A 26,764-nucleotide genomic window follows, 5' to 3' on the forward strand; every position below is an offset into this window, starting at 1 on the left:
ACCAGTTTGTCACAGGTTTCAGATAAAATCAGGAAAAATGGAGAGACTGAGAGAGAAGAGAGAGAATGAGAGAGATGAGAGAGAGAGAGAGAGATGAGAGAGAATGATAATCACTAGTGGAGTAAGAGAAGAGACCAAGGCTGGTGTTTGAGGAACAGGTAGGTCAGGAGGGGGGCCTAGAATGCAGGAGGAGGGAATTGAGATTCAGAGTGACTGGCCATGAGCAACCTTGTACGTCCCAATCTGGAGTTTTTCAGCTTTGATCTTCTCAGTAGAAGTTGAGGGTAAAGCCTTCTGCTGAGAATAAGACTGGAAGTTCTGAGGCTTAAGAAAAATAGAAAAGATTTGAAATAATTGCTTTATCTGTTGAAATAATAACTGTCTGAATGGTGGAAAATAATGCTCTCTTTTCTTAATTCTAGAGACCTCTTGGTTTTGTTCCCAAATCATTGATTTCCCCATCCCCTGGGAAGAGTTTGGGAAACTTTTAAACAAGCAAGTAAGTAAGTAACATGATACTTACATTTCAAACTTCCTGTCTGTTATGAGGAGATGGAATAAGAAAGAGAGGAAATAGTGGAATCCCAGTGATAAACAACCCTGCTGGGGATGGAGGAAATGAAAGACAATGATCTGTGGGAAAACCCTGCAGGTGGGGCTGAGTGAACCTGATGGAGAAGCAGATGTTGAGTAGGAGGGAAAGTAGAAGATCAGGCTGACTGATCTGGGAACATCTAACTGGGGAGATGGTGACACCACCAGTCAAAGTGTGGGAGCCTGGGGGCAGGAAGGGGCTGAAAGGGGACTCTAGGGTCCTGCTGGAGGAGAAAAAGATGAGAATTCAGTAAGAGGGGGCAACTCATAAGGCCCAAGAAAAATCAGGCCTGAATGGTGTGTAGTAATCAAGAGAAACAAGGACTCAGCAGAAGCAGGTGATGAAAGCTGTTGGGCACTGACAGATAAGGCTAGGGCAGTGACCGCCAGGTCTTCCAGCAGGGACCTTCCCAAGGGCTGCTCATTACCAGCAGGCTCAGGAGGAAGTTGATGTGAGGGAACAGAATGTGAATGTGGGTGAATCTGAAATGCTTTGCTGCAATGGGAAGAGAATCACAGGGTGTAAATACTGCCAGAAAACTCAATGGCCTTTGTGAGATAGTTGTAATAATCAGCAAACCCAAAAGTATTCAAGTCCACCAGGATGAAGGAAGTCTTCCCTCCATGGAAAACTTAGTTGTAGTAAACATGAGAGTGGTGGAAAAGGGATCAAAAGAGACAAGATATAGCTCCATCTCTACAAAGATTATAATAATTCTGAGACCCCAGAAAACAACAGTGCTATAAATGAGGTGTGCAGGGTGCTGAGGTCCTTACAAGGGGCATGGAGTCTGGCTGGAGGACTCAGGAAAATGGAAGAGACTTCAGCCAAACTTGGACATGAGGAAGATGGAGTGATCTTGACCTGCTTATCAAGGAAACAATAAAAGCAGAGTTATAAATTAAACCATTGTGCCAATAAAGTCCTCCCAGTTGGTGACATAAGGGCTAAAGGTTTTGAGTAATCATTTACATCCGGGGGACTAGACAACTGGAAAAAGCAGAGAGAAATGTATTTGAAAGGAATAAGGAACCTGCACGCTACCTCCCTCAGGTTAGCTTTCCAAATTTTATCCCTTAATATTGTGCTTCTGCTAGGTGGGGATGGTTCTTTCTCTCTTTGACAGCAGTTTAATTTGCTGTTTGAAAGTGAGAGTTTGTGGGTGGTAAAAGAATGTCTCTCTCCTGACATAATTCTAAAAAGGAAGGGGGATGATGTTGTTTTTTCCTAATAGAAACTAGAACCCTAAAAATAAAAGTAATTAAATTCTCCGGAAGTACAGCTAGAGATAAAAGACAGAAATAGGGATAAAGATAGGAGAGAGAGAGAGAGAGAGAGAGAGAGAGAGAGAGAGAGAGAATATTATTTGAAGCATCTGAAAACAAACCAGGAATTTTAAGCTATACTTTTAAGGGTTTTACAGGAACCAAACAATCAGCATAAGATTCATGTTTTGGGCTTGCTTTTGTGGGATATATTAATTAGAAAATTTTTTTTCATCAATTTTATGGTGAGACAATAAGTGCAAATGCTTAATTCTTTTTTTTTTTTTGGTACCAGGGATCGAACCCGGGTCCTTGTGCTTGTGCAGCAGGCAGTGAAACCACTGAGCTAAATCCCCAGCTGAAATGCTGAATTCTTGTAAGACTTCTACCAGCTCTAAAAGATCAGATTAATTGAAACAGACCAAACCCTTCCAAAGAATTTATGTATAGGGAAAAGCAGAACAAATGAAATCACACATGGATAGCTTTGGGAAGTGATTCATGAGTGAAGAGTTTGGGGCAGTGTTTTTTTTTTTTTTTTCTGAGACAGGGTCTAGCTATGTAGGCCTGGCTGGTTTCAAACTCTCAGCAATCCTCCTGCCTCAGCCTCTCAATTATAAGAGGTATTGTAGGTATTGGTCACCATGCGTGGTGACAGTGGATTTTTATTTGGGAGCTGTGAAAAACATATATGCACTGGTCCTCACAAGGAGCAGAGTTAAGAGCTGAGAGCAGGCAGAGGTGATGTTTGAGCTATTTACATCTTTGTGCCTTTAGTGATTGGTGACTCTGGAGGAACAGGACACAAGTCCATCGAAAGGGAGTAGACACAACAGTTTAGGCAAGAAAATTTAATTAGATTGCCTGGTCTGATCACTTTGCTGACACTTCCTGGTCCTAAAGAAAATAGATCAGGTTGATTTCCAAAAGCACAGTTCTACCTGGGCCTTCTGTCCCACATATGGATGCAGGGACACAAAGCCTACTTGACAGTCTTCCCTCAGGGTCTCACGGGTGTCTCAAACCCATGCGTTCTGAGCAAAACTTTCTTTTCCTCTGGCAGCCAGCCCTTCTCCATTCATTTCTCATCTCTACTGGACACAGCCCCATTTACACTTTTGCTCGAGTCACCAATCTTAACATTTCTGATGCCCCCTTTCCTCATTCCCTTGGCACCAAAACAGGTTTTTGAAGTGGCCTTTTTCACTCTGGCCAACCCCACCGAGTTACCATCAACTCTTGCCCAAGTGAAGGTGACAGCTTCTTCCCTGTCTCTTGGTTCTTGCTCTTGTCCTTTACAGGTCACACCACACCTCAGTGAAGTCTCACCAGCCCCTCAACCTAGACCCCTAAATGATATGCTGCCCTGCTGATTGCTCAGATACCCTCTCCTAACACGCACACTTCTCCTGCAATGCGTGGGTTGGATAACCTCAAACAACATGTCACACTTGCTGGTTCCTTTGCCGGCCTGCTCTCAGCCAGCACGGCTTCCTCTTGGCCTTGGACAGAAATGTTTGGTGCACCTAGAGCTGGTCCTGTAGTTAGACCAGTCTATTTAGGTGTTTAGGAGAGATCATTTTGGTCAGGTAATTTAATGCATTGGAATCCTCCAGTTGAAATTTCTTTTTTTAAAAAATTAATTTTATTGGTACATTTAAGGTATACAATATAATAGCATTCATCTCTGGAAATTTGCACCTTTACATAATCTCTCTTGGTTCTTATTTTTTCCCCCTTCCTCTGCCCTCTCTTCAATCCCTCCATCCCTCCCTATTTACAAAGACTTTGTTTCCATTTTTTCATTTTCTCATATTAATTCCATTCCCTTCTTTCTTTTCCCCTATCCTTCCCATTTCCCCTTCCTCTTTGCACCTTTTCTTCCTATTTCACATTATCTATTATACCTTTTAGCCCTTATTTACACTTTCAGTTTCTCACACCAGAGAAATGATTCCATATTTACATATGTGTGTTCTATTTATTTCACTTAAGAGTATGGCCTCAATGTACATCCATTTAGGCATAAATGTCTCTAATTTCTCATTCTTTATGGCTGAGTAGTACTCCACTTTATTTAAAAACCACATTTTCTTTGTCCAGTGTCCAATTGATGGGCATTGGGCTATTTCCAAGCTTTTGCTATTACAAACTGTGCCGCTATGAACATGGGTGCACATATATCACTGTGGTGTGATTCTTTTAATTCTTAGGGGAAGATACCCAGCAGGGGAATAGCTGGGTCAAATGGAACTTCCAGTCCTAGTTCTTTGAGGTATCTCCATACTGATTTCCACAGTGGTTGCACCAGTCTACACTCCCACCAGCAGTGGAGCAGGGTTCCTCTTTCGCCACAGCCCTGCCAGCATTTGTTATTGGTTGATTTCATGATAGCAGCCATTCTTCCTGGAGTGAGGTGGAATCTCAGTGTTGTTTTCATTTGCATCTCTCAAAGGACCAGTAATGTTGAACATTTTTTCATATGTTTATTTGCTATTTCTACTTCTTTGTGTGAGAAATGTCTGTTCATTTCAGATGCCCATTTTCGGATTGGGTTTTTAAATTTGGGAGGTCTGATTTTTAAAAAATTCTTTATATATTCTAGATAGTAGACCTTTGTTTGAGGGACAGCTGGTGAAAATTTTTTCCCACATTGTGGGTTGTCTCTTCATACTTGTTGTTTCTCTTGCTGTGCAGAAGCTTTTTAGTAAGAAGAGATCGCACTTATTGCTTGTGCTAGTTCATGGGCAACGGAGGTTTTGTTCATAAAATCTTTTCCTACACCAATGTCTTCAAGAGTTCTTCCTAACCTCTCTTCCAGCCAGTTTAGTGTTTCTGTTTTAATATTTAGATCTTTAATCCATTTTGATTTTAGTTTAGTGCATGGTGAGAGATATATGTCTAGTTTTAATCTTTGGCAAGTTGAAACCCAGTTTTGCCAGCACCATTTATTAAAGAGTCTATCTTTCCTCCAGTGAGGGTGTTTGGCTCCTTTCTCAAAGATGAGGTGGCTGAGTGTGTCTGAAGTTGTTTCTGCACCTTTTAATCTGTTCCACTGGTCCTCAGGTCTGTTCTTTGTCACTAGCATGCTGTTTTTATCACAGTAGCTTTGGAGTATAGTTTCAAGTTGGGGATTGTGATACCCCCTACCTTGTCTTTATTGCCTAGTATTGCTTTTGCTATTCCAGGTCTCTTCTTGTTCCAAATGAATTTTTGGATTGTTTTCTCCAGGTCTGTGAAGTATGCTGAAGGGATTTCAATTGGAATTGCACTGAATCTATATAGCAGTTTTGGAAGTATGGCCATTTTCACTATGTTGATTCTTCCTACCCAGGAGCAAAGGATGTCTTTCCATTTTCTGATATCCTCTTGAATCTCTTTTTTCAGAGTACTATAATTTTCAGAGTACTATAGTTTTCAGAGTAGAGGTCTTTGATTTCTTTTGTGAGGTTGATTACTAGGTATTTCAATTTTTTGGATGCTATTGTGAAGGGAATTGATTGCTCCATTTCTATCTCAGTGAGTCTGTTTTTTGTGTACAGAAAAGCTGGTGATTTTTGTGTGTTGACCTTGTATCCCATTACTTTACTGAATTTGGTTATTAAGTCCAAAAGACTTTTGGTGGAGTTCTTAGGGTCTTCTATATACAGTATCATGTCATCTGCAAATAATGACAATTTGACTTCTTTGTTTCCTACCTTTATTCCTTTTATTTCTTTCTCTTGTCTAATAGCTGGGGCTAATGTTTCCAAAACTATATTGTACAGGAGTGGTGATAGTGGACATCCTTGTCTTGTTCCTGATTTTAGTGTGAAGGATTTCAGTTTTTGACCATTTAATATGATATGGGCTGTTGGTTTTTCATAAATGGATTTTATCAGGTTGAGGCAGAGATCCTCTATTCCAATTTCTTGCAGGGTTTTTATCATGAATGAGTGTTGGATTTTGTTGAACGGTTTTTTTGAATCTATTGAGATGATCATATGGTTTTTGTCCTTGGCTCTATTGATATAGTGTATTACATTTATTGATTTGCATATGATGAACCATCCTTGCATCTCTGGGATGAATCATACCTGATCAGGATGGATGATCTTCTTGATGATCTTCTGCATTCTGTTTGCCAGTATCATACTGAGAATTTTTCCATCTATGTTCATTAGTGAGATTGGCCTATAGTTCTCTTTTTCAGTTGGGTCTTTCTCTGCTTTTGGTATCAAGGTGATGCTTGCTTCCAGGAATGAATTTGGGAGTTTTGCTTCCCTTTCAATTTCATTGAACCGTTTAAACAGTAGTGGCAATAGTTCTTCTCTAAATGTCTTGTAGAATTCAGCAGTGAAGCCATCAGAACCTGGGCTTTTCTTAGTTGGTAAGTTTTTAATTACAGTTTCAATTTCATTGATTGATATTAGGTCATTTAGAATTTTTAGGTCTTCTTCGTTCAACTTTGGTAATTCACATGTATCTAGGAATCTGTCCATGTTTTCTGTATTTTCCATCTTATTGGAATATAGATTCTTGAAGTAGGTATGATGATCATCTGGAATTCTGCTGGGTCCATTGTAATTTCACCCTTTTCATTCCTAATTGCATGGATTTGGGCCTTTTCTTTCCTTTTTCTTATAAGGTTGGCTAAGGGTTTGTCAATTTTATTTATTGTTTTGAAGAAACAACTCTTGGCCTTGTTGACCTTTTGTATTGTTCTCTTAGTCTCCATTGCATTGATTTCTGCCCTGATCTTTATAATTTCATCCTTTGCATGAGCTTTGGGTTTGTCCTGCTCTTCTTTTTTCTAGAAGCTTGAGGTTCAACATCAGGTTGTATAATTTAGCTCTTTCTGATTTCCTACTGTGATTATTCACTGGTATTAATTTCCCTCTTAAGACTGCTTTCATTGTGTCCCATAGATTATGATATGTTGTATTGTCATTGTCATTCAATTGAAGGAACTGTCTGATTTCTTCCTTAATTTCCTCTGTGACCCATTGGTTATTCAGAAGTGTGTTGTGCAGTTTCCATGTGTTTAAAAAATTCTTCCAGTTTCTTTTGCTATTCATCTCCAATTTCATTGCACTGTGGTCTGACAATATACAGGGGATAACTTCACTTCCTTTGCCTTACTTAAACATGTTCTATGAGCAAGTATGTGGTCTATTTTGGAGAACGACCTGTGTGAGGCTGAAAAGAATATGTTTTCTGATTTTGTGGGGTGGAACACTCTGTCAAGAGTTTGATTGAGTTCTAGTATTTTGTTGTTTATTTTTTGTTTAGTTGATCTATCTGTGAGAGTGGGGTATTAAGGTCCCCTATTACTATCATATTAGTGCTTCAATGATTTTTCATATCTGTTAGTATTTGTTTTATATAGTTGGGCACATTAGTGTTTGGTACATATATATTAATGATTGTCATCTCTTTTCCTTAGATTGTTCCCTTTACAAGGATGTAGTGTCCTTCTTTGTCTCTCTTAATCATTGTTGTTTTGAAATCCCCTTGATCTGCAAAGAGGATAGTTACTCCTGCCTGTTTTCAGGTTCCTGTAGCCTGGAGTATTGTTTTCCACCTTTTAACTTTCAGTCTATGAGTTTCTTTTTGAATTAAGTGTGTTTCTTGTATGCAGCATATTGTTGGATCTTGATTCTTGACCCATTCTGCCAGTCTATTTCTTTTGATTGGTGAATTGAAACTGTTAACATTGATGGTTATAATTGATATATATCGAATCATCCTTGTTGTGACTTTTTCTTTTTGTTGGATTCTCCCCCTTTGCTTTTAATTTCTTGTCACACCTGATAGATTCATTCTGCAGCACTTCCTGGGGTTCTGATCTTCATTGTCTTTTCCTAGAATATTGTTTAAAATTTTTTTGAGTGCTGGTTTGGTATTCATGAAGTTCTTAAGGTGCTCTTTGTCATGAAAGTATCTTATTTCTCCATCAATTTTGAAAGATAGTTTTGCAGGGTACATCAATCTGGGTTGGAGGCTGTTTTCTTTTAGTTTTGGAATATGTCACTCCAGGCTCTTTTTGCCTTGATGGTTTGTGTTGAGAAGTCTGCTGTGATTCTGATGGGCTTTCCTTTGTATGTGATTTGTTTCTTTTCTCTAACTGCTTGTACAACTTTGTTCTTCTGTTGAGTTTCTGGAATCCAATTATATGCCTATGTGCAGATTTTTTTTTGATCATAGCTACTTGGAGTCCTATATGACTCACTTATCTCCATGTCTAGTTCTTTTCCCCTTCTTGGGAAGTTTTCTGCCATCACTTCAGTGAACAGTTTTTTTTATATCATCTGCACTCTCTCCTGTTTCTTCATTGACTCTGATCAGTCTTTTGTTATTCTTCTTTGCATTGTCTAGCAGCTGCTGGATTGATTTCTTGTGGTCCCTTACTGTTTTAGAGAAATTTTTCTTTTCCTGGTCACTAATTGCATTCCTATCTTCTATATCTGAAATTCTATCCTCCCATTGGTTTATTCTGCTGCATAAACTTTCAGTGGAGTTTTTAATCTCCTGGAAATCTGTTTGCATCTGTTTTATGTATTCCTTTTTTTCCCTATGTTGGGATTCCATCATATTCCTCAGCTCCTCTGTTTTTTAAATCTGTGTCCTCTCCAGATTTATTAATCATGTCTTGTAGTATGGGCATAATCTGTGCCATTATCTGAGATATTATTTCTGATTTCATTTTTTCCAGGTCCCCTTTCATTGCCAGTTCAGGGAGTCCAGATGGTTAAGTATCAGAGTGTTCCATCTTGTTGCCCTTTGGGGTTCCCTTAGGTGATCTGGAAGTCTGGTTTTGAGACTTATTTGTGTGTCTTCTCATTTCAACAGATGAGGCCTGCTGTCTCTGTTGCAGCAGCTATTTGTTCACCCAGTGGTCTTCAATTCTCAGCAAGGCACAGAGCAGCCTTTGCTCTGCTGCTCATCAGTACACCAATTCCTGGGTTCAGAGTAGTGACCTTCTAGATCCCTGAGCTGACCTGTTGTCTGAACAGGCTTCTGGCTGGGGCCTGAGAATACTTGGGATGATATCTAGGCATGCCTCTCACTGGGGCCCCTATGTAGCTATTGTTTGGGAGGGCCTTTGTTTGGGGACTGTGCACCCCAGTTTCTGCTGTCTGCACAGGCTTTGGCTAGGGTCTCCTTGAGCTTATCAATGGTATTGGGGTGAGCCTCTCGGTATTGCTTGTGTGCCTGTACAGCTTTTCTACAGGCGTGTCCCAGTGATAGATGGTATGGCGAGCCTCTGGCTGAAGCTGGTGTGCCCCTGTAGCGCCTTTCTGGGTGGGCCTTTGGCTTGGGTGGGTGTGCCCAAACCTCTGGGGTCTGGGCTGAGCCAGGGCTGGGATCCGCCTGTAGCTGCGCTTGTTCCAGGCCACAAAGTTGCTCCCCAGGATCTGCCTGCTCTTAGGGATGGAATGGTGGGCCTCTTGTGGGAGCCCACATGCCCATGCAGCTCCTCTCTCCAGATGAAATTTCAAATAAAGTGATTAAATTGACATGTCCCATTGATTCTAATATCGGGATAAAGACAAAGGAGCACAAAACTAGAAAGAATCTTGCAATGCAACCAGGCAATCCAGGCCAAATTCCTCATTTTAGAGCCAGATGCTTAGACCCAGGGTACTTAAGACTTTTCTAAGTCCACAGGTTTGGTAGTGCTGGAGCTAAGATGACAAACCCAGTATACTGTACCTAGCCTGGTACTTTCCCATCAAATGACATTTCCTCCTAATTCTTGGAAGGATGGGGGCCATGCCAGCTGAGATACAGGACACATCTCTTTGCAGTTGCTTTGCATTATTTTATTTCATAGGTAAAGGCCAGTCCTGGAGAGAAGAAAACCACCATGGCTACCAGGGCAGATGTCAAGGATGCAGGGGGAAATGTTACCACTGATGATGACTCACACCCAGCTAAGGACCAATCCTGCAGGAAAGGTAAATCATGCACAGGGATCTGGATGCGGGAAAGGCCAGAATCTGTGAAACTTCCACTACCCTGCTGTTCCTCTACAGTATTCTCCTTGCTCTGGTCAATTGTCAAGGATTCTGCATAGCTGTAGAGCACATTTAACACTTACTACTTCATTTCTCACAGGAAATCTCGAAGGATAGTAAGTATTATGATATTATTTGGAGATGAAAATGACTCAGAGGAGATTCTAAATAGGAAATGTGGAAACCTTGTCTGAATCTGACCTGTTAGATTTCTCTGCTAATACTAAACCCAGACCCAACTCAGAAAGAGCAGGATTTCTTTTCCACCATATCATAGAAGCAGCCCTTGTTTCTTTCTCTCATTTATGTTATAACGTAGTATTTTTCTATAGCATGCCATAAACATCACTTTAGAACAGTTTCACCCTTATTTATAGCCGTCATCCCTTAATTCTCCTAAAGATAAAGGCTGTCCATGAAATAATGCCTTTTAAAAATTAAATGCTTGGGCCGGGGATTTACCTCAGTGGTTCGGCCACCTACCTCGCAAGCCCAAGGTCCCGATTTCGATCCCTGGTACCACAAAAAACAAAACAAAACAAAACAAAAAACCCCACACACAAAAAAATTAAATGCTAACCAAGATGGAATACTTTGTAATACACACACCTTAACTAGTTTGTGTGTTAGGAAATAAACCTGTCTTCAAGAAAAGTGGGCTTCTGCCACCTGCCCCGCAAGCTCAAGGATCTGAGTTTGATCCCCGGTATCAAAAAAAAAAAAAAAAAGAAGTGGGTTCTCCCAATCTATTCCACCATAGAAGAAATTAGGAGATGCGTATGTTAGTGCTCATCCTACAATTCATCACTTGATCCAAAATAAATGTCGTGCTATTCCGGTGATATTAGCTTAGATCTCATCCATCTCTATAAGTATGTTGGAGTCTATTGGACTACATCATTAGCAAAAGTCTATATTCTTTCCTCTCTGTTCTTTCTCTCTCTCTCTCATTTAATAATACAAAGAACTGTTATATGTATAAAATTGTACTAAGGTACAGAATGGCATGCAGGGTAGAAGCGCAGGGCAGAAACCAGACTGCCTGAGTTTGCAATCTTGATTCTGTCATTTCTGAGCTGTGTGACCTTAAACTGTTTACCTAAACTTTCTGCATCTCAATTCCTCCATCTGTAAAAATGGAGTGATGATAATAGTAGCCAACTTATATGACTGCTACAAGGATTAAATTATTTTAACTATAAATACATAGAGTGATACCTCACACAAAGTAGAAATGAAAACTCTTGATTTAAGCAACCAATTTTCTGAGTCTATAACTTCAAGAAAAAAAAGTAGAATGAAATAGAAAAATGTAAAAATAATGTGCATTCAAATAATAAAGAAAATAGAAAAATAGGAGACAGAAACATTGAAAAATATAATATACTAATTAGGAGGAAATGAAAAAATGAATTTTTTCTAGGAATTATGATTAATAATTTATTTTAGTCATATATGATTTCATGTTCTGTCTCCTATTTTTTCATGGTTACTTGTATATAAGCTCTGTCTGATTAATGTTAATAGTAGATTGCTTTTTATTGTTGTGAATAGATCTTTAATAAAGAAGCACTCGTATAAGTTTTTCATCTCAATTCCTTCATGATTTGAGGGTACATTATTTTCTACATTCAAATTTTCTATTTTATTCTACATACTTTCCTTGAAGTTGTAGACTGAGTGAATTGGATGCTTAAATCACCAGTTTTTGTTTTCTGTATAACCTGCTTCTTTCCTTTCTTCATATCCATTAATTTTGTTCCACTATCTTGTTACCACTCTGTGTTCTTCATGACTTTTCAAGTTCTGATTCCATGTCACTGATTTGATTTTCTATAGCAATAAAACTTGTGTGGAACTAATTGAAAATTTCACATTAGGGCAGAAAAAAAGACTTGAATACATAAGTGGGCATCCTTCTTGGATAGGGGGGTGATCTAATTTTGGCCATCTTTCTGAATTTAATCTGCCATATCAATGTGACATTAACCAAAATTCCAATTTAGATAGTGGTCAAGTACTCCCAAAGTTAGACTAAAGCAGATGGCAAAACTGCAGCATGCATACTGCAGCGGGCTATTGGTTATCACTGAAAACTCCAAAAATGTCACCATCAGTGGACTAAAAGTGAGGACCTGTCAATTTCCAGAGTGTAACAGGAGCATCATTACACAAGGGTGCACAGGGTAGGCCACTGGAAGTGCATCAGCTCCTTGGAGGAGACTGGAGACTGGGCACTATTATGGTGGGAGGGCAGTGATCACATGTTACCTTGGGGATTTCTCTGTAGGGGCAGCTTATCAACCCTTCCAGCTGCTGTCAAACAATGTTATTTGGTTTGATCAAAGGGTATCTGTAAGCTCTCAAGGAACACTGGTTTATTTTTTGCAAGCCTAGATTATAAAATTGTGACAAAGTTTAAACATATCTACTCTTTTAAAAAAATTTTATTGGTACATTTTAGGTTTACAATATAATGACATTCATCACTGGATATTTGGACCTTTGCACAATCTCTCTTGGTTCTTATTTTTCCCCATTCCCCTGCCCTCCGTTCAACCCCTCCATCCCTCCCTATTTACAAAGACTTTGTTTCCATTTTTTCATTTTCTCATATTAATTCCATTCTCTTCTTTCCTTTCCCCTACCCCTTCCACTTCCCCTTCCTGTTTGCCCCTTTTCTTCCTATTTCACATTATCTATTATACCTTTTAGCCCTTATTTACACTTTCAGTTTCTCACACCAGAGAAACAATTCCATATTTACATATGTGTCCTATTTATTTCACTTAAGAGTATCTCCTCAATATGCATCCATTTAGCCATAAATGTCTCTAATTTCTCATTCTTTATGGCCAAGTAGTACTCCACTTTATTTGAAAACCACATTTTCTTTATCCAGTTTCCAGTTGATGGGCATTTGGGCAGTTTCCAAGTTTTAGCTATTACAAATTGTGTTGCTATGAACATGGGTGCACATATATCACTGTGGTATGATTCTTTTAATTCTTTGGGGAAGATACCCAGCAGGGGAATAGCTGGGTCAAATGGAACTTCCAGTACTAGTTCTTTGAGTTATCTCCATGATGATTTCCTCTGCACTCCCCACAGCAGTGGAGAAGTGTTCCCTTTTCCCCACAGCCCTGCCAGCATTTGTTGTTGGTTAATTTCATGATAGCAGCCATTCTTTCCGGGGTGAGGTGGAATCTCAGTGTTGTTTTCATCTGCATCTCTCAAATGACAGTGATGTTGAACATTTTTTCATATGTTTATTTGCTATTTCTACTTCTTTGTCTGAGAAATGTCTGTTCATTTCAGATGCCCATTTTTGGAATGGGTCTTTAAATTTAGGTGGTCTGATTTTTGTAAGTTCTTTATATATTCTAGATAGTAGACCTTTGTCTAAGGAAAAGCTGGTAAAATTTTTTCCCACATCGTGGGTTTTCTCTTCACACTGTTGGTGGTTTCTCTTGCTGTGCAGAAGCTTTTTAATAAGAAGCTTTTTAATTTAACTTCTTTGGGCTAGGGATTTAGCTCAGTGGTTCCGCCTCCTGCCTCACAGGCGCAAGGTCCCGAGTTCGATTCCTGGTACCAAAAAAAAATTTAACTTCTTCATTTCCTATCTTTATTCCTTTTATTTCTTCTCTTGTCTAATTGCTGTGGCTAATGTTTCTAAAACTATATTGTACAGAAGTGGTGATAGTGGACATCCTTGTCTTGTTCCTGATTTTAGTGTGAAGGATTTCAGTTTTTGACCATTTAGTATGATACCAGCTGTTGGTTTTTCATAAATGGATTTTATCAGATTGAGGCAGAGACCCTCTATTCCAATTTCTTGTAGGGTTTTTATCATGAATGAGTGTTGGATTTTGTTGAATTTTTTTTTTTTTTGCATCTATTGAGATGATCATATGGTTTTTGTCCTTGGTTCTATTGATATAGTGTATTACATTTATTGATTTGCATATGATGAACCATCCTTGCATCTCTGGGATGAATCATACCTGATCAGGATGGATGATCTTCTTGATGATCTTCTGCATTCTGTTTGCCAGTATCATACTGAGAATTTTTCCATCTATGTTCATTAGTGAGATTGGCCTATAGTTCTCTTTTTTCAGTTGGGTCTTTCTCTGCTTTTGGTATCAAGGTGATGCTTGCTTCCAGGAATGAATTTGGGAGTTTTGCTTCCCTTTCAATTTCATTGAACAGTTTAAACAGCAGTGGCAATAGTTCTTCTCTAAATGTCTTGTAGATTTCAGCAGTGAAGCCATCAGGACCTGGGCTTTTCTTAGTTGGTAAGTTTTTAATTACATTTTCAATTTTGTTGATTGATTTTGAGTTGTTTAGAATTTCTAGGTCTTCTTCGTTCAACTTTGTTAATTCATACGTAATCACACCTATTCTTAGTCTAGCCTACTTTTCAAGCTTCATCTCTTCCCAGGCCCCAAACAAATGGTGCATCCACATCCCTCAGTTATAAAAGACACTTAGGTGCCCAAGTAAGACTCCTGGGAGTCACTTCCAGCAGTTTTCTCTCCATTTTCAATCAATCACTGCTTGGAGCCAGTTTTGCTCTGAATCGATTTTTTTCCATCCCCACATTCATGTGCCCATTCCAGAACCCTGGAAAGCTCTTCCCTAGTAATTGCTCTGCCAACTTCATATATTCTTCCAGTCTCTGCTTGAGCAATGCTTCTAAGAGAGCCACCTCCCCCTCCATTTCTGCGGGGGGATCCTTCAGACACCTACCTACAGAGTGGCGTCTGCTCTCCTTGTGTCTGCATCACAGACAGACATCAGTCTTCTCCCTCTTCCAGACGTGGGAGGGATAGAGGAAAGCATCCTGCCTATCAGACTTTTTGTGCCTTCTCCCTCAGGCTTTTGCTCAGTCCGATATGGGCTGGCCCTCATCTTGCATCTTTGTAACTTTTCAATCTACACCCAACAAATGAATTTGAGCATCGCCATTACGGCTATGGTGAACCACACAGAGGCATCCAGCCAGCCCAACTCCTCCACAGAGCAGCCCTCGATGGACTCCCTGGGCTCCTGGAATGAAACCTTAAAGGAAGCAAAGGCACTGGTAAGTTTAATGAGACTCCAGATACTTTCTTTGATTCAAATGCTTTGATGTGAAGGGTTATCTTATATAAGAATAAGATCAATTTATCCAATAAACATCTATTGAGCATATACTATGTGCCAGGTAACAGCACAACAGCATGGTATATACTTAAGGGTATTTTAAAATTTGCTTGGTGTCTATGAGTATAGACAGGGGCTGAGTTAGAATGAAGGAAATGGTCTTTATCATTTAGTGGACATAAATTATTCTCCTGCAATGATGAAATTCAACAGAATTACCCAAATTTATGGTGAAATTCAACAGAATTACCCAAATTTGTAACTATTTTCTCTTCCTTTCTTCCAGATAATTTTAATGGGCTTGCTTATGTTGCGTCCTTCTTTTTAAATTTCTGTCTTCACAGATTCTCACATTTTAATGGATCAGCTAATTGTGTCAGGGTGACAGGAAAGAATGTGTTGGACACTTCCTTTTTGTCTTTTATGAAATTGGTATATTAAAGGATTTGGAGAGAAAAGGGGAAAATTGTCTTTTTTGGGGGGGGGCTTTTCAATCAAAAGTCCACTTCTTCACCAAAGATAAACAGTGAGGTTCTCTTCATTGTTCAGGCCCCTGTTTATGACTGGAGTCCTGAGATCCAGGGAGTCCTCCTCAGCTCTCTCAACTATGGCTCATTCTTGGCTCCGATCCCCACTGGCTATGTGGCTGGGATATTTGGAGCCAAGTATGTGGTTGGCGTTGGCTTGTTTGTTTCCTCAGTCCTGACACTCTTCCTTCCCCTGGCGGCTGATGCTGGATTGGCCTTGCTCATCGTCTTCCGGGTGATCCAAGGCATTGCCCAGGTACCAAGGTGTTTTCCAAGAATAAGTGGAATATTGGTTCCAGAATGATCTCCTATATCTAACAATGGAAATATTTCCCCTTCCAGGTTATGGTATTAACAGGTCAGTACTCAATTTGGGTCAGATGGGCTCCCCCACTGGAAAGGAGCCAACTCACCACCCTTGCTGGATCAGGTAACTGGTATCCTAATCTCATCTTTATACACCCTAGCTGTGAGTACTTAGCAGCAGCTTCTGAAGAGAGCTAAGACTTTGCATCCCAATTACTCTGTCTTCATAGTCCTTGCTCTAAGGTACTATCTTGCAGTCCTTGATCAGAACTGAATGCTAACTACACCCAAACATTCTTGTATTTTATTTTAGCCTCAGAACATTCTTATAAATAAAGTGTATATAATTGTTTCCATTTCACATGCAATTTGAGACACAAATAGACTAATAATTGCCCAAGATTATACAACTACTGAGTGAAGAAGCAGGACTTGTCCTAGATAGTCTGGATTGAAATTCATTCCTTCAATCACTGTGTAACAGCTTTGTAGGAAACACAGAGTTTGAAGACTGGCCCTCTTACCGGGAACATTCTTGCATCTTTTGTTTAGGGTCATTGCTGGGGACCTTTGTTGTCCTCCTTGTTGGTGGCCTCCTCTGCCAGACCATAGGATGGCCTTACATCTTTTATATCTTTGGTGAGTTTGTGTTTTTCAAATCTCAGAATTTTATTTTATGACAAAGTATGCTGGGCATGATTTCTGTGATACAACTCGTCTATGGCTAATCAACCCTTAATAGATACAGATGTTTACATAGCTAAAGTTGATGAGGTTCAAAGTTAATCATGCTGCGAACCTTCTTGGTTATAAAACAGTGTTTAAGTGTTAATAGCTCAAGTGTGCAGCTAGAATAATCTGTGACTTTAAGGGCATCATAATATTTCTTCCTGCTTCTAAATTGAAACTGAAGGGTCCTGAGGTAATTTCTTTCATAGGTTGTTGAAAATATTATCTTGGTAAGATGTATATTTACTCATGCTTATTTAATTAATACATTTTAAAAAGTTCTTATTTTGTAACAACAGTCAGAAAATTGTGTAGATGTGACCTAGGCAGAGATAAAATACTGTTTAGAGAGGAGAATCAACCAGTAGACTCTGCAAAACAGGGCAGACAATAAGAGCTCAATTGTGGACACAGTACTTGGAAAGGTGCTGCAGAAAGGTCCCAAAGGGACATAGAATGTTCCAGGAGCAATATTTTACTGCCTCACAATTTTACCTTCATCAAACTCTGGCTGGGATCTGCCCAGGTGATGTTAACTAGCGTTTGTGTGTTTGTTTGATATTTGAAACATTCTCTGATATCCCACCTGGAAATTGCCTGATTCCTTAGGATAAGCCCCATTAGGGTTTATGTTAGAAGATAGTCCTCTTAGATTGAGGGCTATCAATATATTCACCCCTCAACAATTTGTGAAGATTGATTACTGTAGCATATCAGCCTTCAAAGGTTGTCATGAAAACATCAAAAGGGCACATTACAGAAATTATTCAGCAGTGAGAGAGAGTTGCTGTGCTTGTGGTCTCAAGAAACATTAGGTAGAATATACAAAAAAGGAACTCACTAAATAGTTGTTGAATCAGTATTGATTCTCCACCCCCACTGTGCACCATTGCTATTGTTCATATCTATCCCTTTGCACTTCATTGAGTTCCTGGGTGACAAAAAAGTGTTTTTGTATTTTATATTCTCAACATTTAGCAATATGTCTGATATATAATGTCTGTGTGAGGAAATGTGTAAATGACAAGGTAGTCAAATGAAGTGAACTCTTTAAGTTTTTTGAGATTCTAAAAAGAAAATTTTAAGATGAGCCACATTGGCACCTATTACTGATAATGTTGAGTCCTTGGATAATGGTTATATTAGGAGAAATTTATTTGCTGAGGATTAATTTCACTTCATGTCCAGAAATTGTCTGGTTAATCAACTGCACATAAAATATACTACTACTAACTCTTAATGCTTTGAGAAAGATTAGAGATAGACATGGAAAGGCTTAAGAAGAAAGGAACTTTGCAGGAGCTTGACCAGGAGGAATGCTGGTTGATACATGGATAATGAGGGTATATTTGAATACATGGGGCAAACACACTAATAACTTGTAAAAATGCCTTATAGCCTTGATATGATAGTACATTTCACAACCTCTCCAAACTCAGTGGTTTAGAAGAGTAATTTTATTCTCAGAATTCTTTGGGACAGCTGAGTGGCTCTGGTCTGTGTGTGTCACCTGCCTTGGTTAATGGACCAGCTGGAGCAAGTTTCCCCCTTGACTATGGCCAAGGCCCCAGAGGACAAGTCAGGAAAAAGCAGTGCCTCTTACTGCCTGGGCTCAAGACTTCCCTATGCCATTGGCAGAAATGAGAAACATGGCCAAGGCCAAAGTCAGGTGGGGCCAAGTGCCCTGACTTCTTATGGGCCTTTCAAGGGTGCTGATGCAGAAAGGGGGGTTTAGTGTTGGCATCATTTTGTCAACCACAAGATTATCTGGGCACAGATACAAAATGAAAGAAAAACTCCAACCCAGTGCCAGCCAGGTATTCTTTGCCTAGGTGGAATTGGCTGTGCATGCTGCCTTCTCTGGTTTCCTCTGGTCTATAATGACCCTGGAAGTCATCCCTTCATCAGCACCAGTGAGAAGAGGTTCATTGTGTGCTCACTGGCTCAGCAGGTACATTGAGGAACTCTTCTACCATTTCCTTGTGTATGTCTGGGCATTGTGGAACTGAGAGTGTGGTAGAGCAGAGTCCTTGCTTTCTGATGGGAGCACATTGGCATGTACTTTCTTCCAGGACTGTTCTCCTGGGTGGTCTCTTCCCATTAAAGCTATGATCAAATCTCTACCACTTTGGGCCATTGTAGTCTCCTACTTCTGTGAATATTGGCTTTTCAACACCATAATGGCATACACCCCCACTTACATCAGCTCTGTACTTCAAGCCAGCCCCAAAGATGTAAGTACAGAAAAAAAGCTTATTCTGTTCTGTTTGACTGCATCATTATATAATACTGTCTTTCCCACTGTCCCCAAACCAGAAGATTAGACCAGGACCTCAGACAAGAAAAACAATCTGGTTAATTTGGATTCTGATTGATTTCAATATGGTTTACTGCTAACTAGGAGGGTTCTAAGTTGTATGATATTTATAAAATGTCATTTTAAAGAGACTTGTGTGAAAATTTTATACTTGATTCCAATCAAAATTGACAAACAAGATAGTCCATCAGCAACATAAACTACAGGGGATTAGGAAAACAAATTCTGCCCTGGAAAACATGGTGACAAGGAAGCATGAACAGCAGATGCTGAAATTAACACATTATTAATAGGACCTAAAGTCCTAAGTAGTTATATAAAATATTTGTGGACTTAAAAAATATTTCATTCAAGTATGTTTCTAGCTCTCTGAATTATCTCTAAATGAGTGGATACTGTGATTGGCTAATGGGAGCCCTCTCAATTCCTGCCAGCTGGAGGTCTTGAGAGTGGTGACTATCACATGTCATAGCCTGTTAGTGACAGATCACAAGGCCCTTGATGACCCTGTACTGAAGGGGCAGGCTTCTCACACTGAGGGCACCTCTTAGTGGCCAGGGGAGGGGTAACCTGTTCAGTGGGGGTCAAGGTCTGGGGAATAGTCATGCAAACAGGCACCAGGACCAAACAGCTTGGGAAGGAGCAATTCCAAGTCCTCTCAAAGAGGGGTGCCGGAAGTAGGCAGTGAAACCACGCATTGCGGGGCAGGAGGACCAGGCAAGTTGGAATGATTCAACTCTGGTGTGAGACTGAGTGGGAAGACCAAGAGTAAAGAGGGGAAGTGGGGAGAACAAAGAGGAAGACAAATGTGATGGGACAGCAGAGCTTCCCTGCTCAGAAGTCAAGACCTGGGCTGCTCGAACTCTCAGCCACTCCCCATTAGTCAGGGTCCTTGCTAGTCTTGGTTTATTCATCTGTGAAATGAGCCATCGGTACCAGGTGGAAGCTAAGTCCTTCCCATTATCTGGATTATGGATAACAAAGGATAGTCTCCTTCTCCTTACATTTGCTTGAATAGAATTTTAACCTGAGGTCAGAGTGATAACAAGGTACAATATTTTAAAAACTATATAAAATACAAAGAGTGAAAAATCTTACTTCCATTCCTATTCCTAACCTACTCCATTCTCCAGGCCCACTCCATAGACAGTACATGCTGTATATTCTGCTATGCTTTATATACTAGCTTTTTTTTCAAGCCATTTAATATATCATGGGAATATGTTTTTATCACTCCATGAGAACCTTACTGAGAAATATTTAGGTTGCTTTTAGTCTCTGAGCAGTGCTTCGGTGGAAGCTTGGTTTGTTAGGTGCTTATGCCACTGTTTCTGTAGAGTTGATTTCTGCATATCAGATTGTGAAATCAAAGTGTAAACACACTCTGAACTTTTATACTTATTGTCCAATTGCTTTCCCTAGGGCACAAATGGGATTTTTTGGAACCTAATTCTCCACAGTGTCATCACTGGGCATGTTAAAAAGCATTTGGAGTTTTGACCCCTGAAAAGTAACGTTCACTGAAGTTTTATTTTGCATTTGTTGTATTATAAGTGAGATTAGGCACCCTTTAACATGCTTAGAGTTAACTTATTTTTCTGTAACTTGTGTATATCTTTTATCTATTTTTCTGCTGGGCTTTGGTCTTTTAATATCTATTTCAAGGTGATCCTTACATGAAAGGAAAGCACTATTAACTTTTTAATACTTTTTTTTCAAATTGAGCCATATGCATATTTTGCCCATGAACTAAACTTGTATTGGCTCATTCCAGTAAGATGGGATGGACATTAAAAGTGAGGTGTGTGCAGAGAAGGGCTGTGGGTGAGGTCAGTTGCCCAGGAGTTCATCTGCATCCTGGTGGGTGCAGAGGGTGCGCGCGCTCACCTCCTTTCCAATCTTCAGAGTGGGATCCTCTCGGCGCTGCCATTTCTTGTTGGTTGTATCTCCATTGTCCTTGGAGGCCTATTGGCAGATTTTCTTCTCTCCAGAAAAGTCCTCAGACTCATCATCATCAGGAAAGTCTTTTCTGCCACAGGTAATGGCCCAGCTGGGTGCAGGGTGGATGTGGGTGGCTCAGGGAGCTTCTTAACTATTCTCTCCGTCCTTTTGCCACAGGGGTTTTCTTCTCATCCATGTTCTTAGTGCCTCTGCCTTGGGTCAGATCCAGCCAAGGTGCCACCATGGCCTTCTTGGTTCTTTCTGCTGCTTCTAGCAGCTTCTGTGAATCAGGAGCCCTTGTTAACTTCTTGGATATTGCTCCTCGGTAAGGACCACATTGTCTCATCTGCACAAAGCCTCAGTTCAGGTGCAGCAGCCCTAAGCCTGCTCTGATGCACAAGTCAAGTATGGCATGTGCCACAGACTATGGGAAACATTACCATTACTTTTACATGCAAAGAGCTCTTCGAAGGCAACCTGAGCTGTTATCCATGGTAATGCAAGCAAGAGTAGTCTGTGGCCATGCTGACAGCTCCACTGGGGGAGATGCACATATCCCTCTGTCTTTTGGGATGGAGCAGTCACTCAGGGTTCATCCCTGAAAGGTTTGTGACACCCTACAGAGTAGGCCCATGTAAGGCTCTCATAAAGTGGAAGGGCACCATACCATAGGAGAAATAGTTTCTACTGACATAGGAAATACCATAGGGGACTGAGACTTTCAGACATACCTCCTAGGATCCTGGGAGTGAACAGCACTCATTCATCTCCAGATGATGAACCACAAGTTTCATGGGAGATCTGTTGGTTTCAGGGAGTCAACATCCATTCCAGTGAAGACTCTTTTATATGTAAGGTGGAGACTTTTATATTCCAAAACAAGGCTACAGAATCAGGCTTAATAGGAACCAAGAAAATAAATAAAAATATATAAACCAAATGCAAATCGCTAGTCTTCACATTCCATATAAACAATGTTGACAAGTTAGCATAGGTCACCTCTTGGAAATCTCAGATCCCAGCAGAGGATTTTTACAAACAATTAATAAGCACCATTCATTCAAGCTTGCCTAAGATGAGCACAGTTCCAGGTGTCCCCACAGCTAAGCACAGACTTACAGTGAGCCAGCTGAGATGAATCCTTTGCTTGCAAGGAGGTGTCTCTTGTCCCCTACCTCTCCCTCTCTCCTAGGTATGCTGGCTTCCTCAAGGGACTATTGCAAGTCTTTGCACACATATCTGGAGCCATCTCTCCCACTGTTGCTGGAATTTTCATCAGTCAGGTGAGATCAAATGTTCTGATGAATATTTATAAGAGAAACCTATAGAGGTTAGCAGAAGTCGGACTAGGTATTTTTGTTCCCTCCTCAATGGCTGAACTCATAACTCATGAATCTCAAGCACTCAAAAGCCCTTGTCCCCAGCCTAGGCTCAGCCTGTGCAGGGAAATTACCATGTGCTTGGGGTGCGGACTGAACAAGAATGCTCTAGGTTATCAGATTATGCTTTGCTAAGTCTTGTAAAATGATATTCTTACACCAGCAACCAAAATTTCAGTAATAATCATGGCATTTCTCCTGAAGTATGTAGGGGTCAACCATCCTGGTTTGCCTGAGTCTGAGGGCCCTCTCAGAATGTGAGCCTTTTGGGTTAAAACCTAACCAGGATGAGTGGCTGCTCCATATAGGAACCCAGCAAAAGTTTGCAGAATGTGTGAGCAAGATGCTGAGTGAGTGACAGAATGAGGAGCAACCTGCACCTTCCAGGAATGCTCAGGATGGGCAGGGCAGACAATGCTTCTGCTCATAATGCTCACAATGTGTTTTCACCTTTGTGCACCCTTGGAGATGCATTTAAAGTCATCACAATAAACTGCTGCCTAAGAATCTTACTGGTACAGACTTTTGATGTCTGCCATATTCTCTTTAATGCTCCTATGGTTTTCTACCAGTAAGTTAGGAAAGTGAGTGAGAACAAATGCAGCATAAGTGTATTCTTTATGAAATTAAATCCCTATTTGTTTCTTATCCTTCAATTCCTTTCTAGCCACTGAGTAAGACACTGGCAGGAAATGGTGTTTAAAATGAAAATTTTCAAGTTGACCTCACCTCTCCTGTCACTGGTTGATTGGTTGATTCATTCATCCATTTATTCAATATGTATAGAACATTAGTACGTGCCATGCATTAAGTGAATAAAACAAAAGTTTCTCTGCTTGTGAAACTTATATTGTAGGAAAGAAACACATAGCAAACTAAGGAACTATGCAAAATATGATATATTTGGTGGTCGCAAATGCTAAGAGAATCAGGAACAGGTCATATTAGAGGAGGGGGAATTTCAGCTTAATGCAGTGGGAAAAGCACACAGGAAAGGGAATATTTAAGCAAAGGCTGAAGAAATGAGGGAAGGAGCCTACCATTTAGGGGATACCTAGGGTCCCAGGAAGCTGGAGTAGAGTTGGGAGGGAGCACTAGGACATAGAACCCTAGTCTTTCTGAACCAGGAAGGGATGAGAATTAAGTGACCACTACTAACTTGTAGTTTCCTGCCTTCAGGATTCAAATGCAGAATTTGGATGGAGAAATGTCTTCTTGGTTGCAGCTGCTATTGATATAGTGGGGCTGATCTTCTACCTCATTTTTGCCAGAGCAGAAGTGCAGGATTGGGCGAAAGAGGAGGCACTCACCCACTTCTGAGCCCATGGAGTGCTATGTGAAGTCCCAGCGCTTGCTAGTTCACTACTTTTCCTCACAGCTTTGACCTTTGGGGTCTGCTTGACTGATACACCATTTAACTGGAATTGGTTTTCTTTCCAGTATCTTCTCAGAAACCTTGGCTATTTAATATAGAAAGTTTTACAAAGATTGAACATTTTTTATAGGAGAAAAAAAGGCTCATTATTTGACTGTGAACTCCTGAAATCATAGATACATGTGAATTTCTCAATGTCTTCCATGCTTCTCACTGTTACACTGAAAAAAGCATCAAGTGCTGGGGGACATTTTCTCACCAAAGTAGAACAGAAAGCAGAACCATAGCAATGAGGTTGGAAATTACCAGGGAAGTGAGGCCCAAACATCAGAAGATGAACCTAAGAACTTTCATCAAAAGAAAGCCAGAGGCCATTGAAAGCAGAGCGTCTCCACCCCAAGTCCTGGGCCAGGAGCCCCTGCTCCAAGGCTAAGTGGCTCTTACATGCCTGAGGAGGGAAATAGGACACTCCAGGCTTGGAAGGTGGGCAAGGTGCCTCCCTGAACACTGACAAGTAAGAAGAACAATAAAGAGTGAACCCTCTGGGACAAGAGGAATGAATTCTTCTCCAACTTCTCCAACTAATGCACATGGGGTAGTTGACTTCTCCTCTCCCAAGAAGCTCACCCTGCTAGGTGCTGGCTTTGGGCCAGTGCCCTACCTGTACCCCAGCACTTCCCAGAGTTGGCTCTTCTAGAGTTGCCTTCTCGCTGGTTATCTGACGTAGGCCCCACATCTGCTTGGCAGGTCTGTGCAGATACCTGTGCATCTTAGTGAGCAAACTGTGTAGTTTCTCTCTTGTCTCCATGAACATTTCTTCAGGGGATCACGCCTGTCTCAGACACCCCTTGTCTGCTTCTCTGACTCTTGGGGTCTTTCCCACCACTCAGTGGGCCTCATTCAATATTCACTTCATGAGCCCAAAAGGTCTATGGAAATGTACGTAAGACCAAGGCTGCTTGACTCCATTGTAAATGTTCAGAGAGTATGTAGGGTATGCCTGCTTTCAAGGAAGAGAGCAAAAATGTTCAAACACTAAATGAATGTTAATGAATATGTTAATGCTCCTGGGAGCATAGCAGAAATCAAAATCACACAGCTTAAAGAAGCTCAACATCTTGGGAGGGCAGACACCTTTAACCAGAGTATCCTGGCTGTGTAATGATAGCTATGGAGAGCAGAATAATGGGGTATGACGTGTTAAAAGGTGCACTAACTGGAGGGTGAGTCAGGGCCACCACTTTGAAGTGCCTTTCTGAGTTGGGATCTGAAGGACAACAGTACCTGGTGCAGGAGGGGAAGAGGGCGAATGATATAGGAAGAAGGCATGGCCAAAGCAAAGGTTTGGTGGCAGAAAAGGCAGTCAAGAGTGGCCAGAAGGCAGAGAATAAGAGAAACAGGGCTTGGGAGAAGCTGTAGAAGCATTAAGGTCAAGAATACACAGCGGACAGTGGGCCCAGAGAAGGAAGGGACATAACCAGGGTTTTGTTTTTGTTTTATTTTGTATTTTTGGTACCGGGATTGAACTCAGGACCTTCAGCTTGTGAGGCAGGCAATGGCACCACTGGGCTAAATCCTGGGTCCCTAGGGTTTTCTTTTTTAAAGTTTCTCTGCATGAGGGACTGGGATGGAGTAGGGGTTTGTGGTGTTGTCCAGGAAAGAGTGATGGCTGTTGGCATGAGGGGCAGGATGTGGTGAGAGGAGAGTGAATTACTTGCTTTAGGAGACAAACCTGAAAAGACTCTAATACTGAGAGCAGAAGATATCTAGAGAGACACATGGGTTTTGTCTGCTGCTAGATCCATGGTGGTTCTCAGGAGGTTAGCAATCATACCACAGTGAAGATCACAAGAAGGAAAATGGCCACACAGGTCTGGACTTCACTTTTGAGATCTGGGTTCCAGTTAGAAATTTAGGAATCATCTAGATGGAGGTTGTGATTAACGTTTTTAGTATGAATGAGGTTGTCTAAGGGACAAAATGTCATAAAGAGGCAAAACCTGAAAGCTTGAGAACAATCCTTCCAGGACTTTAATATTTAATGGTCAGCTAGAGGGTGATCAGAGAAGGAAGGAAGAAAGGAAGGAAGGAAGAAAAGAAGGACAAAGGAAAGGAGGGATGGAAGAAGGGAAAGTTAGAAGGAAAAGCAAGAGAACGTGGTACTAAGGGAAAGAAAAAGAGAATGTGTTTCAAAAGGGCAAATAGTCATTGATGTGAAATCTTGAGATCAGGCCATATGGGAGATGAGGAGAGGAGAAAGGAGAGCACTGCTGAGAAATCTGGGAGTGGAGGGAGGAAAGAGATGATAAAGTAGCTGCAGAGGGGTACCGGAAAAGGAAAGAGTTTAAACACTTGTGTTTAAATCCTATGAGAAGGAGTTAGTGAAGAGAGAAAAGTTGCATGTGGAAAAGAAAAACCTTGAGCAAAAGTTGCTGAGAAAAACACAGGCGAGGTGTGTTGAGACCTGAGGTCCAGTTAGATGGAATGGGGACAGCTTCTGCCTTTTCCCTGACTCTTCAAGGTCCTGTCAAGGTCCATCCACAAGAGATCCAGGGAGTGGTTTGTTTGTGTTTTTCCTCCTACTTGGAAGAGGGGTGTAGGCACTGCCAGTGTGTGCCATAAGTGCTCTGGCCAGATAGGAGGAGAGTGATCTGGTAGAGATCCCCAGCAGGTTAGTGGTGGCCTGCAGGGTGGTGGGCTCCAGATGGCACAACAAACACTTGGATTGTTCCTCCCCCGCTACACTGACAAGCTTCCTCTACCCAGTTTGAATGTAAACTTGGATAGAGTTCAGGAACTATGCCATGAAGTATTTGGCAACATCTTAAACACAGGAATGGTTTAAGTAATACAATGGTATTGTATCCACAGTAAATGCCAATAAATGCTTGTTGAGTCACCCTGTGGATCAATGAATAAAACAACTGGGGTGGTACTGGAGACTCCAAAGGTACAAATGGGTAGGAAGAAAAGGACCCTACTTCGATGCAAATTTTCTTTAATTAACTTGTTTTTAGAAAACAGAATTACCTAAACCCATGGACACTTTTTCTTCCTCACCTGGTACTAAGATACCAAGAGACCATACCTGGTGAGCTCAGAGCCTACCCTAGGTCTCACCACTGATTATGCAGGTGTGGTTCTCTACAGAAGAGCATCTTGTCTATTTCTGAGCATTTATT

General features: G+C 40.8%; 2 protein-coding genes across 11 annotated transcripts in view; one reads left to right on the forward strand and one right to left on the reverse strand.

Annotated features, from left to right (window-relative positions):
- The first annotated feature begins 1,531 nt into the window (after positions 1–1,531).
- On the forward strand, positions 1,532–24,622 carry Slc17a4 (solute carrier family 17 member 4). 8 transcript variants are annotated; one of them, XM_087181838.1, is made up of 13 exons: positions 1,563–1,648; positions 2,156–2,236; positions 9,677–9,800; positions 14,741–14,946; positions 15,558–15,791; positions 15,878–15,965; positions 16,394–16,480; positions 18,403–18,521; positions 18,643–18,804; positions 20,793–20,925; positions 21,006–21,153; positions 22,021–22,111; positions 23,387–24,622. In XM_087181838.1, exons 3-13 carry the CDS (start codon positions 9,710–9,712, stop codon positions 23,525–23,527), a joined length of 1,500 nt encoding a protein of 499 aa, XP_087037964.1. In that variant the 5' UTR covers positions 1,563–1,648; positions 2,156–2,236; positions 9,677–9,709; the 3' UTR covers positions 23,528–24,622. The 8 variants fall into 8 exon arrangements, with proteins under 8 accessions (XP_004847637.2, XP_087037964.1, XP_021116188.2 ...); XM_021260527.2 differs by lacking the exon at positions 2,156–2,236 and adding an exon at positions 14,116–14,158 and having other exon boundaries at positions 1,586–1,648; positions 15,878–15,893; XM_021260526.2 differs by lacking the exon at positions 2,156–2,236 and adding an exon at positions 14,116–14,158 and having other exon boundaries at positions 1,587–1,648.
- Slc17a1 (solute carrier family 17 member 1) overlaps positions 10,365–26,764 on the reverse strand; it is a 68,049-nt gene continuing 51,649 nt past the window's right edge. For all 3 annotated transcript variants that reach the window (XR_002395960.2, XR_015439366.1, XR_015439365.1), the window contains 2 exons: positions 21,560–21,725; positions 10,365–21,108 (listed from right to left, as the gene is read on the reverse strand). The gene's annotated coding sequence lies outside the window, so the exon portion shown is untranslated. The remainder of the gene's footprint in view (positions 21,109–21,559; positions 21,726–26,764) is intronic.

Source organism: Heterocephalus glaber, unplaced genomic scaffold (genome assembly GCF_053883595.1).
Source record: "Heterocephalus glaber isolate CG9 unplaced genomic scaffold, H.glaber_assembly_v1.0 deba00001472, whole genome shotgun sequence".
NCBI classification, from domain to species: domain Eukaryota; kingdom Metazoa; phylum Chordata; class Mammalia; order Rodentia; family Bathyergidae; genus Heterocephalus; species Heterocephalus glaber.